Source organism: Bufo gargarizans, chromosome 9 (genome assembly GCF_014858855.1).
Source record: "Bufo gargarizans isolate SCDJY-AF-19 chromosome 9, ASM1485885v1, whole genome shotgun sequence".
NCBI lineage: Eukaryota > Metazoa > Chordata > Amphibia > Anura > Bufonidae > Bufo > Bufo gargarizans.
This window is the reverse complement of record NC_058088.1, coordinates 23,468,986-23,486,176: the sequence shown is the minus strand read 5'-3', so window position 1 is coordinate 23,486,176 and position 17,191 is coordinate 23,468,986. Positions and strand designations below refer to the sequence as shown.

The window sequence follows — 17,191 nt, the reverse complement described above, 5'->3', positions numbered from 1 at the left end:
GCAGCGCCTTGACCGGGCACCAGTCGTTGTGCGAGGGGTAAATCCTCACCAGAGTAGGAGGTCCTGTCTGGGCGGTCTTGGTAGCCAGGATGCTTAGTATGAAATGATCGTGATGCCAGGTCAAGTGCTGCTTCTGGAGATGGCGGACGTTCCGGACGGAGGCGGTGAATTCCCCCGACGAAGGAACCCGTAACACCCTAGGTAAAGGGTGGCTTTAATGATGGTGCTAACCAAGGGCCCAAAAAAGATCACCATCCAGAGCCAAGGACAACTGCCTGAACAAGGAGCCGGACGTGGGTTGCCGGACCACCGGCCTACTTGCACCGGCTTTCTCCATGCCCCGGAGCGTGGCCTTGATGGCCTGCGATGTAAAGAAAGAGATCCGGGCCGGATTGTCCAACGTGAACTGATGTTGCACCCCAGCCAAATACAGGCGGATGGTATTGTGAGCGAGTCCGAGGTTGGCATGCAATGCACGATGAAGGCCCTAATGAATGACACGTCATCCACGTTGCCCTGTGGATGCCTCCCGGCAACTTTTCTATACAGATTCCAGCCCGTACGATAGTTCCTGACTGTATTTTCAGACAGGCTCCGGTGCGACAGGTCCTTTGCTCTGCTGATCAATGATGTTAGTCCCTCCCCAGGTCGCTGTATGCCGGAACGCCTGCCCCCGCTGCGTCTGCGAGTGGCATGTTCAGAAAGAAGATATCAACGTTAAACCGGGACAGCGCATCAGCAGCAGTATTCCTGGAACCCTGAATGTGGGAGGAACACCACACCTGAGCAACAGGAACACCACACCCGAGCAAATCAGGAAACACACCAGACCTGAGCGATCCAGGGAACACTCCAGACCTGAGCGATCCAGGGAACACACCAGACCTGAGCGATCCAGGGAACACACCAGACCTGAGCGATCCAGGGAACACACCAGACCTGAGCGATCCAGGGAAAACACCAGACCTGAGCGATCCAGGGAACACACCAGACCTGAGCGATCCAGGGAACACACCAGACCTGAGCGATTCAGGGAACACACCAGACCTGAGCGATTCAGGGAACACACCAGACCTGAGCGATTCAGGGAACACACCAGACCTGAGCGATTCAGGGAACACACCAGACCTGAGCGATTCAGGGAACACACCAGACCTGAGCGATTCAGGGAACACACCAGACCTGAGCGATTCAGGGAACACACCAGACCTGAGCGATTCAGGGAACACACCAGACCTGAGCGATTCAGGGAACACACCAGACCTGAGCGATTCAGGGAACACACCAGACCTGAGCGATTCAGGGAACACACCAGACCTGGAACGTTACCCCTAAGTGACTAAGGGGAGGCAGACGCCAGAGTGATTCAGGGCACCTGAACCCTGAGCCACTGAAGGAAGACATGACACATGCAATTTTGGGAACATGACACCTGTGAATTGGAGAAAACATAACCCTGAGTGATTCAGGGAAGACATGACACCTGCGATTTGTAGATAAACGTTTCCCTGAGCGATTCAGGGAATACTTGACATCTGCGATTCTTGGGGACATGACACCTGCGATTTGGAGAAAACATAACCTGAGCGACTCAGGGAAGACATGACACATGCGATTTTGGGAACCTGACACCTGTGAATGGAGAAACATAACCCTGAGCGATTCAGGGAATACTTGACATCTGCGATTCTTGGGGACATGACACCTGCGATTTGGAGAAAACATAACCTGAGCGACTCAGGGAAGACATGACACATGCGATTTTGGGAACATGACACCTGTGAATGGAGAAACAGTGCAGGGATAGTGTGCACGGTGACGTCACAGTGCAGGGATAGTGTGCACAGTGACGTCACAGTGCAGGGATAGTGTGCACAGTGACGTCACAGTACAGGGATAGTGTGCACAGTGATGTCACAGTACAGGGATAGTGTGCACAGTGATGTCACAGTACAGGGATAGTGTGCACAGTGATGTCACAGTACAGGGATAGTGTGCACAGTGATGTCACAGAACAGGGATAGTGTGCACAGTGATGTCACAGTACAGGGATAGTGTGCACAGTGATGTCACAGTACAGGGATAGTGTGCACAGTGATGTCACAGTACAGGGATAGTGTGCACAGTGATGTCACAGTACAGGGATAGTGTGCACAGTGATGTCACAGTACAGGGATAGTGTGCACAGTGATGTCACAGTACAGGGATAGTGTGCACAGTGATGTCACAGTACAGGGATAGTGTGCACAGTGATGTCACAGTACAGGGATAGTGTGCACAGTGATGTCACAGTACAGGGATAGTGTGCACAGTGATGTTACAGAACAGGGATAGTGTGCACAGTGATGTAACAGAACAGGGATAGTGTGCACAGTGATGTCACAGTACAGGGATAGTGTGCACAGTGATGTCACAGAACAGGGATAGTGTGCACAGTGATGTCACAGTACAGGGATAGTGTGCACAGTGATGTCACAGTACAGGGATAGTGTGCACAGTGATGTCACAGAACAGGGATAGTGTGCACAGTGATGTCACAGAACAGGGATAGTGTGCACAGTGATGTCACAGAACAGGGATAGTGTGCACAGTGATGTCACAGAACAGGGATAGTGTGCACAGTGATGTCACAGTACAGGGATAGTGTGCACAGTGATGTCACAGAACAGGGATAGGGCGCACAGTGATGTCACAGTACAGGGATAGTGTGCACAGTGATGTCACAGTACAGGGATAGTGTGCACAGTGATGTCACAGAACAGGGATAGTGTGCACAGTGATGTCACAGAACAGGGATAGTGTGCACAGTGATGTCACAGTACACGGATAGTGTGCACAGTGATGTCACAGTGCAGGGATAGTGTGCACAGTGATGTCACAGTACAGGGATAGTGTGCACAGTGATGTATAAGGACTAAAAGGAAACAAAACCTAAACCGCCATGAAGCAGCCACTAACGACAGGGGCGCTCTAACACCCTATGCTGCCAGTCATCAGCCCCTCTGAACAAGGCCAGTGAGCACTACTACCCCTATCATCCTCTGGCCATACCGGCACAGGTGACACAGCTCTAACTAGAAGTCCGTTCTTCACCACTGAGCAGTAAATGTGTTATCATAGGGATTCTCCGTGCCGGGACACACATGACGAGCACTAATCACCCAGTGCCCCTTCACACATGCAGCGCAGCCACTTACCAGCCTTCCACCAATAACCAGCAGCTCTGATCTGTACTGCCACTCACGCACGCCTCCTCGGCTGCCAGCCACTCTGCACACAGCATCGGATCATAGTGCACGCTTACGTGCACTATGACCTGACGATGTGTCAGGATCCAGTACAGCGCGGCGCGGGCCAGCGGGTGACTACGAAGTGGTGAGTAATGGCAAGCACTTCACTCCCGCACTGTGGTCACATGTCACAAACAAATCCCCGATGCAAAAAATTTGCTTTGAGGATTTTTGGGTGTCAAATTACTCGATTCAATCGAGTAATTGTTTCAGCCCTAGTTCCGTTGTCCGCAAAAAAAAATATACCCTGTCCTATTCTTGTCCATTTTGCGGACAAGAATAGGCAGTTATATCAATGGCCTTCCGTGTTTTGCGGATCCGCAATTTGCTTAACGCAAAACACACAATGGTCGTGTGCATGTAGCCTTACACCTAATATTATGCCTCAAATGGGTGTAGGAATAATAAGTAAACAAGGTCCTGTTCCACAACCACACTAGTCAATACCTTTTATAGAACACAGGTGAGCGTCAATAACTCGAAGAATGAAGGACTACCTAAATACGATGGAGGATTTACACCTTACATAGGTGTATTTATGACTACGGAAATATTGACATATAATACTTGCCTCACTATCCGAATCACTTTGCTCATAGTACAATTCAAATTCTTGTAAAGGTGTTGTTTTACTCTCAGCCTTTCAAAAAACAAACAAAAAATAAATCTAAATTATTTCAGAAATGTTCGATAATATATACTCAGCTTTATAGTAGATAAATATGAGATGAATGCATGTTTTTAGAGAATTTTAGACAAATAGATAATATAGAGAGGGATGGTGATATATGAGATGGTAGAAATAGTTAAAATCAAGATGGAGATGTAGAGAATAAATATAGAAAGACTAGAGGATGTAGGAGATAGAGAACGATGGAGAGATAGTGGCGATGAAGAGGTAGAGGTAAATAGTTATATTGATAGAATTATGGTTGATAGAGAGAGATGGAGCCAGAGGGGCAAGGTGACCAAAACATTTTTAATTTTGGCACAGATTTATTTATTTATTTTATGGCGTTCACCTGAGGGGTTAGGTCATGTGATAATTTTATAGAGAAGGTCATTACGAACGCACCAATGCCTAATATGTATATTTTTCTAATTTATTTAAGTTTTACACAATTATAAGCATTTTTGAAATTAAACTAATTATGTTTTAGTGTCTCCATAGTCTGAGAGCCATAGCTTTATTTATTTTTTGTCCGATTGTCTTATGTAGGATCTCATTTTTTGCGGGATGAGGTGACGGTTTGATTGTTACTATTTTGGGGGGGGCACATGCCTTTTTGATCGCTTGGTATTTCACTTTTTTTGATGGTAGGTTACCAAAGAAATGTCTTTTTTTGCCAAGGTTTTCATTCATTTTTATTTTTTTTATGTGTTCCTCTAAAGGGGTTAGATAAGGTGATATGTTTACAGAGTAGGTTCTTATGGACGCGGCGATACCAAACATGTTTAGGTTATTTTATTTTATTAATTTTCTGTAAATTATAAATATGCGTATATGGGAAAATGTTAGATTTTTTTTTTCTTTACGCTTTTCTTTTACACTTTTTTGACTCAGACTCAGTTGGTTCTTGAAGATCCAGTGGGTCTGAGGGTTCTAAAATACACTGCAAAACACTGTATAGTGTACTGCAGTGTATTTTCCATTCATAGGAAGCCTGATCAGAGTGCTGCCTCTGGCAGGAGCCTGCCAAGCTTACATACCATGGCAAGGCTGGATGCCTGTGTATGGCATCCAGTTGCCATGGTAACCATCACACGCTGCCAGAGCAGAGCAGCCAATGATGGGAGGGGGGAAGGGGGGAGCTCCCTTCTTCTGTTATGTGGAGTCCAGAGCCTGCCGCAGCAGAGAGGCGAAGCGCAGCGCCAGGAGGGGAGGGGGGACGGGGAGCTTCCTCACCATTAACCCCTTCCATACAGCGGTCCCTACGGACCGCAGCAAGGTAGAGATTAAACGGCAGACATCCACTGAAGTCCGCAGTTACAGTAGATTTACAGCTGACAATCTACTAAACCTCTCGGCCATCCTGTTTAATTGCAGGGGAGAGGAGGGGTGGTGGGGATGGACTGCCTCCCTGTCCGAAATAAACATTTTCTCCAGCTCGGACATCCTGAATGGGAGATCAGGGCACAGAAACACAGCAGCAAAGCCCGATCTCCAAAACACTCACTGAGGGGATCGGAGTCCAAAGGCAGGAACCGCTGTAATTGCTCCTCTGCCGGGTGCCCTGACAGCTCTGCTGTCGGTAGCACCCGTTTAGATGCCAGGGTTAATGCTTACCATTGTTTTTATGTGTCCAGGCTGAACAGCCACTTGCTAAAATGTATGGGCTCTCAGGAGGAAGAGGGCGTGAAGCGTGGACAACTCAGGCAGTGCGTTCCCGAGATTAGCAAAATGCATTCTGGGTAGTGAGGGAAGGCAGGCTTAGCCTCAGGGTGAGGGCTCGGCGGTCATCTTGAGAGGAGAGGCAGAATTAAGTCTGGTGAATAACGGTTGTTATGGACGGAATCTTCTTAAATATGGGGTATGTGAGGAAAAAATGAGTGATTATGGATTATCACCTCAGTAGTAACTACATGTGTGAAAATTTTATTTTGAGTTAAAATATGACAGATATCCTTTAATGTAATGTTATAATACATGTTGTTTTATGCTTCTGCTGCTTCATGTTATGCTTTATACTTATACAAGTTCTTGTAGTTTTACCACATTCAAATACTCCTGTTTTGCCAATAAACAAGTTAGACTACAGAAAACAGTCCTCTTATTTGGAAGACAGGAATGGTTTATGCTGAATGTCAGACTGCACACTATGTGAACGTGTAAGAAGACAGAACAGACAATGTATGCATATATGTGTTGTGTGTGTGTGTGTGTGTGTGTGTATACTGTATGTTGTAATGTTTGTGTGTAATGTGTTTAGGTGTGTGTGTGTGTGTGTGTGCAACAAGCTGGGGCATAATTTTATTGAAATTTAAACAAATTACATGGGGGAGATAGTGTTATCTTGGGACACAGGGTAAAAGTTATGAAGGTCAGTCAGTCCGAAAAATTGGGAAAACTTTGAAAGTGTCCCCAAGTGCAGTCACAAAAACCATCAAGCGCTACAAAGAAACTGGCTCACATGCGGACCGCCCCAGGAAAGGAGGACCAAGAGTCACCTCTGCTGCGAAGGATAAGTTCATCCGAGTCCCCAGCCTCAGAAATCTCAGGTTAACAGCAGCTCAGATTAGAGACCAGGTCAATGCCACACAGAGTTCTAGCAGCAGACACATCTCTAGGACAACTGTTAAGAGGAGACTGTGTGAATCAGGCCTTCATGGTGGAATATCTGCTAGGAAACCACTGCTAAGGACAGGCAACAAGCAGAAGAGACTTGTTTGGGCTAAAGAACACAAGGAATGGACATTAGACCAGTGGAAATCTGTGCTTTGGTCTGATGAGTCCAAATTTGAGATCTTTGGTTTCAACCACCGTGTCTTTGTGCGACGCAGAAAAGGTGAATGGATGGACTCTACATGCCTGGTTCCCACCGTGAAGCATGGAGGAGGAGGAGGTGTGATGGTGTGGGGGTGCTTTGCTGGTGACACTGTTGGGGATTTATTCAAAATTGAAGGCATACTGAACCAGCATGGCTACCACAGCATCTTGCAGCGGCATGCTATTCCATCCGGTTTGCGTTTAGTTGGACCATCATTTATTTTTCAACAGGACAATGACCCCAAACACACCTCCAGGCTGTGTAAGGGCTATTTGACCATGAAGGAGAGTGATGGGGTGCTGCGCCAGATGACCGGGCCTCCACAGTCACCGCACCTGAACCCAATCAAGATGGTTTGGGGTGAGCTGGACCACAGAGTGAAGGCAAAAGGGCCAAAAAGTGCTAAGCATCTCTGGGAACTCCTTCAAGACTGTTGGAAGACCATTTCAGGTGACTACCTCTTGAAGCTCATCAAGAGAATGCCAAGAGTGTGCAAAGCAGTAATCAAAGCAAAAGGTGGCTACTTTGAAGAACCTAGAATATGACATATTTTCAGTTGTTTCACACTTTTTTGTTATGTATATAATTCCACATGTGTTAATTCATAGTTTTGATGCCTTCAGTGTGAATCTACAATTTTCATAGTCATGAAAATAAAGAAAACTCTTTGAATGAGAAGGTGTGTCCAAACTTTTGGTCTGTACTGTATAAGTATGCTGTTTATCCACTAATGTTGTAATATATATTTTTTGTAATGTTCTGAAGCGGGTTAGGTAACACAGATGCAAGGGTTCAGCAAGATAACCGAAATAAACAAACACCGAAAATATTCATGAGCTCCTGACTCTCCCCGCCCACCTGCTGCTGAATGACAGTTTTTTTCCATAGGAATCAGCAGCAGGTGGGCAGGGGAGTGGCTATAGCTCTGAATTAAATAAACGCTGGACTCAATGACGTCACGCTGGACTCAAATCAGCTCATTAGCATGCGGCATGCAGCATCTTTGTGTGTATAATATGAGGTAACCATCTGTCACATCAGTAAGTGAATACATCTAAGGTACTTTTTAGTAGTTAATGATTGTATATAATTAGTTAGATTATAATCAAATATCCACATGACAGGTTCCCTTTAAATGTTTTAATGTTTGCTCTTTGTATTTGATGGGGATACATATCTCTATTAAGTGCCCAGATAATTATCTGTCTTATTATTATGCTATCTTGTGCCCCCAGCATTTTATCTGCTGTAGGTGCCCGATGCGCACTCCATTTTCGGTGTTCGTGCTGAGAATTGAAGTTTTGCATTCCACTTTCGACGATAGTGCAGGAACCAGAAGTCCCTCTGTGCATCCCAGGGTGAAACGTACGTCGGGCCAGATGCACGGCCTGCGTTCCACCTCGAATCTTGCAATGCCGCTAGTGCGCTCACACATGGGCGTGTCTCTACAGCGTCCCACGTGTTTAGCCTCGGCCCCAGAAGACGCCTTCTACTGTTTTTAGTGGTTTTTCTAACACATTTAAAGGCCTTATTATATTTTCCATTGATTTTATGTACCTGCTCCTGATGAAGGGGTTTGCACACCCCGAAACGCGTTGAGCTCATTGTCCACGTTAAAGAAGCTGAATTCTTCATTAATAATACTGAAGTGAAGTGTGGGCAACAGGGGAAGTGTGGGTTTATGTGTGTACTTCCCCTTTAAGTGGCTGTCTTCCCTTGCCTGGTGTTGGAAGGGTTAATTCCCTTCTGTGTGTGTGAACACTGGGTGTGTCTGTGTGGGTGTGGCTACTTGGGCCTATAAAGCCTCAGTGAATATCACCAGTCTGAGGGGTACTTCAGCCATGGCTAGCTGGAGTAGCCTCCTGTGTTATACCACCTGCCAGTGGGGGCCACCCTTGTGGTCATAAGTTCATGTATTGTGTTTAGAAGATGTTTGTTTGGTCTATTTGTTATTGCAACATATGGTTTCCTGGGTTCCCGTGTGATGTCTGTTGTGTGCTGTGTCCTTTGTGTTTGTTGTGGACAGCAGCACTTGCATGTGGGTTCCAGGTTGTGTGTCTGTGGCAGGTAAGTGTGGTACTAGTCTCACTCAGCTGTCATTGCCATATGTCTGTTCATGTTCCCCTTTCTATGTAGCTTGGCCAGTGAGACTCCTGTTCCTCCGTGTCTAGGAGGAACAGGTCGTCTTACCCTGCTCCTAGTCCAGGGCCACCCTGAGGGCTAGCAGGAATATCAGGTTCCGGAGTATGAGCCCTCCTACCTTCAGGGTTGGCTCCTATGGATAGGAGACAGGGTCAGAATTAGGGATGTGTAGGAGGTGACCTGCTCCCTAATTAATGTCCTGGCCTGGCATTGACCATCCGCCTTCTGATACCTCACGGCTGAGGGTTTTCCCCATCCTCAGCCGTGACACACACTATATTTGTCACCCTGCTGGTCAATCTAATTTTCTCTATCACTTCTTGGGATTTGGCGCTTCTCATGAGGGTTACACATTGACCAGCCTTTTTTCGGTCCACTGTTCCACAGTCAACCGTTCTAGACTTTTAGAGTCACCGCTACCCACTATTTATTTAACACGGCGATCGTACTTCTGCGTTGCTACCCCTCCAGCGGCCTTCCCTTTGCACCTCATAAATTTCTTTCCATTTCCTCACACTTCATCCACTGGCGCCTCCTGTTATATCCTATCTCTTGGAGATTGGATTAACCCTTGCTTTTTATTTCCTTTCTCCTCCTACATAGCATTAAGGGGGCAACACTATTGCAAGGGTCGGCTCTAAAGGAGCAGCACTATTGTGAGCGGAGCACTAAGGGGCTATTCTTACAGTGAGGAGGACACAGGCAGTGATGGGGCATTAAGGAGGCATAACTACTGTGCGGGGGCACTAAGTGAGCATAAGTACTGTGAAGAGGGCACTAAAGAAGCATAACTACTGTTTTGGTTTACAAAATGAGCATAATGACTGTGCAGAGGGGACTAAGAGGCATAACTACTATGAGGGGTTTCTAAAGAGGCATAACTACTGCGTGGGGGCACTAAGGGAGCATAATTACTATGTGGGGCACTAAGGGAGCATAACTATTGTGTGGGGGCACCACTCATGAAATCTCGACACTGGGCCAACCAATGTGTTAAAACATACTCGTATACAGTATATACCTCACTGTACTATGTACTATAGTTCACCGGGGAACAGGTAAATCCCCTGATTTGGACCCTTAGTTTCTCACTCTCTGCACGAGTGGCACGTGGCAGAGTAGACTATCTGCATTACATGTACAGCATCTCAACCAGCCTATGCCTGTATAAAAACCCAAGTAGATTATTTAACAAAGTACCAAGGTGTATTATTATCCATGCTTTAAATGAGATAACTTCTTGGCACAGAGGCTGGGTAGCCAGTATCCTCTTTGCCCAGGGACCTGCCCTCTCAAAGTCGCTGCAAGGACCCCAATAATCAATCATCTTTTAGCGTCTTGCTGCTGCTGCTCTGTGAGCAGGTAATATTTGCATGTTGTTGTGAATTGGGCCCAAAAAATGAAATTTACTGGTGGGCCCTAGGCAACCCAGTCTGACACTGAACCCATGTAGAGTTGAAACGTTACAGTGTTGGGTAAATAAAGAACTGCAGCTTCTTTAGTAATGAAAGTGTGCTGCGGTTTTCTTCTTATCTGAAGGCATTTGGGGCTCAGGATCAGTATCCTAACACTGCTGGAACACAGGCTCAGACTGGCCCACTGGGGAATCCCCCTGGTGGGCCCCTCAGCAAAGTGGGCCCCTAGTCTCCCACCCCCTGCACAAGTGGCACATAACACAGTAGACTTACTGCACTACAGACATGTATTCAATGTACAGCTCCTCCACCCAGGGGCGTACACAGAAATCACTGGGCCCCATAGCAAGAGTCTGAATTGGGCCCCCAACCCCGCCCACTACCCACCCCTGGCCCATCCCACCTCCTGGCTCCTCCCCATTTGGCAATAAAAAAAATGTATACATGTTCTACTGAAACCGTTAGAAACCTTAAGAAATAGGTGCTGAATTCAGGGGCCTATAGCGCTTTATAATCCATACTCTCTCTGTATGGGAGTAAGGATCTCAGCCATGTACAGCACACATCACTGCTCCTGCCTGTCTGCTTTGGTAAAGTCGGGCATAGATGGGCGATGTCAGGCTTTAGCAGAGTGGGCACAGGGCGCCATATGTATGCGAGCACAACTGAACGAGTGCAGGGAAGGAGCCTGCATATATATCACTCCTCCTGCCTGTGCCCACTGCGGTAAAGCCTGACACAGCTTTGTTACCAGCGCCATTTTTTCATCACTTCTCTCACCCCCAAAAATGTAATAAAATGTGATTTAAAAACTCACACACACTCCAAAAGGGTATCAATAAAAACTACAGTTCATCCCGCAAAAAATGAGCCCCCACACAGCTCAGTAGATCATATAACTATAAAAAAGTTATGGGGGTCAGAATATGGTGATGTAAAAAAGTAAAAAATTCTTTTTTTTATCAGTGTTAATGTATTTTTACACTATTTAGACATAAAAAACCTATACATATGTGGTATCGTTGTAATCGTACTGACCTAGTTTTGCCACAAAGAGAAAGCTGTAGGAACAAAACCCCTAAAAAGGTGGAAAAAATGTGGGTTTTTCCCACAAAAAAAGTTATGGCTCAAGGAAGATAGGGAAGGAAAAATAAAATGCAAAAATGAAAAAACCTCTGGTATCCTAAGGGTTAAAGGGGCTATCTAATCCCTATTATGCCCCCCAAATTGCCCAGGCACCGCATACAGTTAATACTTATGCCCAATTGGGGGGTGCAGACAATAGCAGGCTGCGTCGGAAATAAGCCTCCCTAGCGTCACCCACGATGCTAGGGAGGCTCGTTCCCATTGTGGCCTGTTATTGGCTGCTCCCCCCCTATGTCGCTGGACGTATTAATCTGCGTGACGAGAGGGAGGCAGTGGCGGCTGTGTGGGCATCAGGAGCAATGTGGGTGCTGGGGAATGAGGTAAGTAAGGTGCCCGGCCCCAAGCATTTTGGGGGGCATTATAGGGGTTGGATAACCCCTTTAACTCATTGCTGCTGATGCTAAGTGTGCACATAGCCACCAATCATATTCTCCCCCCGCCCCTGCAAGGTGACTGATGTGCTGGGGGACCCTGTAGGATCATAGAGGACTCATGAGGACAGTGTGCTTCCCCCCTCTTCTCCCCGGGAGTGAGGGGGGGGGGGGGAGTAGGAGGAAAGCACACTGTCCTCCTGAGTCCTCTATGATCCTACATGGCTCCCTTCCCCCCAAACCCCACTGCTTGCTGCTGCCCTCCCCCTATCAAGAATACCCATATCCAACCAATACCATATATGAGCTTTATATTAAGTCTGCTGCTGTCCTCTTACTGTGGCACACTTCACTGACCAGTCCTTCAGTATGGGCCAGGGGTGTGGGGCACTCACTGGCTGATGACTGTCTTAAGGGCGGGCGGCAGATGGCGGGCAGCACGTGAGCGCAGAGGATAACTCTGCCACGCCGAGTGCACTCCTCTATTAGGGTGACCAGACGTCCGGTTTTTAGACTCCTGGTCCTCCGTCTGGCACAAGGCCAGGACGGACGGCCAGAAGTCCTCCTTTTTTGTGGTCATCAGCGACTCTTGACTCGACGAGTACGGGGCATTTTAAGGATCACTCACATCACGGCGTAGAGCGCACCGACATCAGTCGCACGTCCGGCAGCGCCTGCATCGCGCCAGTCAATTCTGGTTTGGGCAGGCGCGGCCACGCGGGAAGTGGAGGAACAGACTCTGAGGAGCGCAGCTGCGCTGAGGTACTCCCTGGTCTGTGCTGTGGGCCGTCGGGGATTGCTCAAAGGGGGGAAGGGCAGGCGCTGGTAATTTTGTAAGGGGTTAATAATACCTACTGTGTGGGTCCTGGGAACAGCTGAAAGGGGGAAATAAATAAGTGTGAAGAGGGGACTGAAAGGGGTTAAATACTGTGAATGAGGGACTGCTGAAAAGGGTTTATGTGAAGGCCCTTCACACTTTCACATTATTTATTAACCCCTTTCAGCAGTTCCCCATTCACAGTATTTATTAAGCCCTCAGGGGACTGCTGAAAAGGGTTAATAAATACTGTGAATATGGTACTGCTGAAAGGGGTTACCGTTAATAACTACTACTGTCCCTCCAGGACACCCATGACCCCTCCACAAGTTCTTACCTCTCCCTCCTCTACCCGGTTCCCGACAGGCGAATGGGCGTGGCTTCGCGGAGGTGGGCGTGGTTTGTAAGTTTTAGGGGCGTGGCCGGCGAGGTCCGTGAAGCCAGTGGCCACCCTAGTCTCTATGTGTGCCTGGCTGCGCTGCTCCTGCTGCCTGATACACTGGCCAATCAGCAGCAGCAGGATCCTTGCCTGGGAGGGAGATGCAGCCCGAACAATGGGTGGGGTTGGAGCCGGAGGGAGAAGTTCAAGAACGCCGCCTGAAACTATGAATACACTGTCACTGTCTTGTGCAGAGTAGGGGGCGGAGTCTTCCATGCGCTTCGGGCCCCCCTGTGCCGCGGGCCCCATAGCAACGGCGTGGTCTGCCTATATTGGCAGTACGCCACTGCCTCCACCAGCCTATGTTCATATAAAAAAACTTGATAGATTATTAAAGAAACTCCCCAGTTTATTATTATAGACACGATCAGAGCTGAGATGACTTCTAGGTGTAGAGGAAAGCCACCAGTGTCCTCTTCTCTCCAGGACCTACCTTCTCAGAGTCACTGCAGGGACCCCCATATTCAATCACCTGGTAGCATCTTGCTGCTGTGTGAGCAGGTAATATGTGAATGTATCTGTACGGTGGGCCCCCAAAATACATTTTACTGGTGGGCCCTAGGCACCCCAGTCCGACACTGCTGGTACCATCGGGATATTTCTATGCAATTGAAAACACTTGTGTCTGCATATAGTATTTGGCTGATTTCCACTCACCTGAATACGCTCCAGACAAGCTCAGAAGTATCAGGGCGAGAGAGCACATGTTCTCCATCCTGTGACATAACGTTACCAGGAAGGAACATAAAGCTGCAACACTGCAAAACACAATAGATCAGCTCTCATCGGGGGATTCTTAAATGTTCTCCAACAGCAAAATGAATCCGTGGGTGATAAGCAGTTAACAGGCAGAGTGAAGGCTTAGGGACTGCAAGAAAGTGAAAGTGAAAGTTTGACATGATTCAGCAGGATTAAATAAAAATACGTAGGGCTTTTTGTAATGCACAAAATATAACAAAGAATAAGGATTCAAAAGAATAGGTATTTATTGGATAGTGCGGCTGTGTAATACATGTGACGTTTCGATGTAGTTTGTACCTGGTGTCGCTCGGTCGATGGATGTCCTGGGAAATAGGCGTGCAGGGAAAAGGCGCCTGGGGAATGGAGGACGCGCGCCCATATGTAGTGTGTGGAGACCCTGTGCATGAGCAGCCTCGCTGTGAATTCAGGCCATGACTGGAGCGCTCCCTGGTCCTAGTGCCGGTCTCCAGGCACATTCAGAAGTAAATGGGGAGAGGCAGAGATAGAAGAGAGGCAGAGATAGAAGAGGGAGAGACAGAGCTAGAAGATATGACAGATGATATACCCAGGGACGGACACATACCGCAGAGGGCCCCTGTACAAAGAATGTGCCTGGGCCCCCCACCACACATACAGAAGTAAACATATACAATACGTGTATAATCCTAGAAGACCAAGCAGCCTATAAGGACCAGGAGCGCAGCGCTGGCCCAGGAAGCAACATTTAATAAGTACAGTACCAATGAAAAAGGGGGGGAAGTGAAAAATAAATAAAATAGATACAGTGACCCCTTTAAGGCTGCACAGTGCTTTAGGGCAACAACGTGTCGTGCAACCAAGGATCACAGCAGCACAATTCTGCGATAAATTGAGGTAAAGTGAATGGGGTCGCATTGTGACCTTGAAGTTTATTAAAATCACAATCGAAAAGTTGCAAGAAATTCAGCAGGTTGGATTTTTGAGACCGCCAGGTCACGGCCCCATTCACTTTTACTAGTTGTGATGTATCGTAGTGTCGCTGCAATCTGTGTCTGCGCAATGTGCCACAAGGTGGCGCCAGCCTAAGGGCCTATTTAGACGGCTGTGCCTTACAGTCCGCAAATTGCGGATCCACAAAATACGGAGACTGGCCGCTTGCGTCCTATGATGGAAAATGTCTATTCTTGTCTGCAATTGCGGACAGAAATAGGACATGTTCTATTGTTTTTGCGGGGCTGCGGAACTGGCTGCGGACAACACACGATGTGCCGCCCGCATCTTCTGCGTACCTGTTGAAATGAATGTATCCACAGCCATTCTGCAAAATTGCAGAACAGATGCAGACTCCTTCATACGGCCAACTGAATGAGCAATAACACATACTGTAGATTCATACATGCAACCGCTCTTTTTCACACATCCTCACATGCAGACACTCACATACACTGTCACACATGCAGACACTCACATACACTGTCACACATGCAGACACTCACATACACTGTCACACATGCAGACACTCACATACACTGTCACACATGCAGACACTCACATACACTGTCACACATGCAGGCACTCACATACACTGTCACACATGCAGGCACTCACATACACTGTCACACATGCAGGCACTCACATACACTGTCACACATGCAGACACTCACATACACTGTCACACATGCAGGCACTCACATACACTGTCACACATGCAGACACTCACATACACTGTCACACATACATACACTGTCACACATGCAGACACTCACATACACTTGTACACATGCAGACACTCACATACACTGTCACACATGCAGACACTCACATACACTGTCACACATGCAGTCACTCACATACACAATCACACATGCAGACACTCACATACACTGTCACACATGCAGACACTCACATACACTGTCACACATGCAGACACTCACATACACGTGTACACATGCAGACACTCACATACACTGTCACACATGCAGACACTTACATACACTGTCACACATGCAGGCACTCACATACACTGTCACACATGCAGACACTCACATACACTTGTACACATGCAGACACTCACATACACTGTCACACATGCAGTCACTCACATACACTGTCACACATGCAGGCACTCACATACACTGTCACACATGCAGACACTCACATACACTTGTACACATGCAGACACTCACATACACTGTCACACATGCAGTCACTCACATACACTGTCACACTTGCAGACACTTACATACACTTGTACACATGCAGACACTCACATACACTGTCACACATGCAGTCACTCACATACACTGTCACACATGCAGACACTCACATACACTGTCACACATGCAGACACTCACATACACTGTCACACATGCAGACACTCACATACACTGTCACACATGCAGACACTCACATACACTGTCACACATGCAGACACTCACATACACTGTCACACATGCAGACACTCACATACACTGTCACACATGCAGACACTCACATACACTGTCACACATGCAGACACCCACATACACTGTCACACATGCAGACACTCACATACACTGTCACACATGCAGACACTCACATACACTGTCACACATGCAGACACTCACATACACTGTCACACATGCAGACACTCACATACACTGTCACACATGCAGACACTCACATACACTGTCACACATGCAGACACTCACATACACTGTCACACATACATACACTGTCACATGCAGGCACTCACATACACTTGTACACATGCAGACACTCACATACACTGTCACACATGCAGACACTCACATACACTGTCACACATGCAGACACTCACATACACTGTCACACATGCAGACACTCACATACACGTGTACACATGCAGACACTCACATACACTGTCACACATGCAGACACTTACATACACTGTCACACATGCAGGCACTCACATACACTGTCACACATGCAGACACTCACATACACTTGTACACATGCAGACACTCACATACACTGTCACACATGCAGTCACTCACATACACTGTCACACATGCAGGCACTCACATACACTGTCACACATGCAGACACTCACATACACTTGTACACATGCAGACACTCACATACACTGTCACACATGCAGTCACTCACATACACTGTCACACTTGCAGACACTTACATACACTGTCACACATGCAGTCACTCACATACACTGTCACACATGCAGACACTCACATACACTGTCACACATGCAGACACTCACATACACTGTCACACATGCAGACACTCACATACACTGTCACACATGCAGACACTCACATACACTGTCACACATGCAGACACTCACATACACTGTCACACATGCAGACACTCACATACACTGTCACA

At 47.3% G+C, this 17,191-nt stretch overlaps 1 protein-coding gene across 4 annotated transcripts in view; it reads right to left on the bottom strand.

Annotated features, from left to right (window-relative positions):
• LOC122945953 (class I histocompatibility antigen, F10 alpha chain-like) overlaps nucleotides 1-14,340 on the bottom strand; it is a 53,728-nt gene extending 39,388 nt beyond the window's left edge. The window contains exons 1-2 of one of the 4 annotated variants that reach the window (XM_044305178.1): nucleotides 14,147-14,340; nucleotides 13,766-13,866 (exon numbers count right to left, since the gene is read on the bottom strand). In XM_044305178.1, the coding sequence (XP_044161113.1) occupies nucleotides 13,766-13,866; nucleotides 14,147-14,325 (280 nt within the window). In that variant the 5' untranslated portion in view covers nucleotides 14,326-14,340. Of the gene's footprint in view, nucleotides 1-13,765; nucleotides 13,977-14,146 lie in introns of all 4 variants that reach the window. The other 3 variants (XM_044305179.1, XM_044305181.1, XM_044305180.1) reach the window with 3 other exon arrangements.
• Between the last annotated feature and the right edge of the window lie 2,851 nt (nucleotides 14,341-17,191).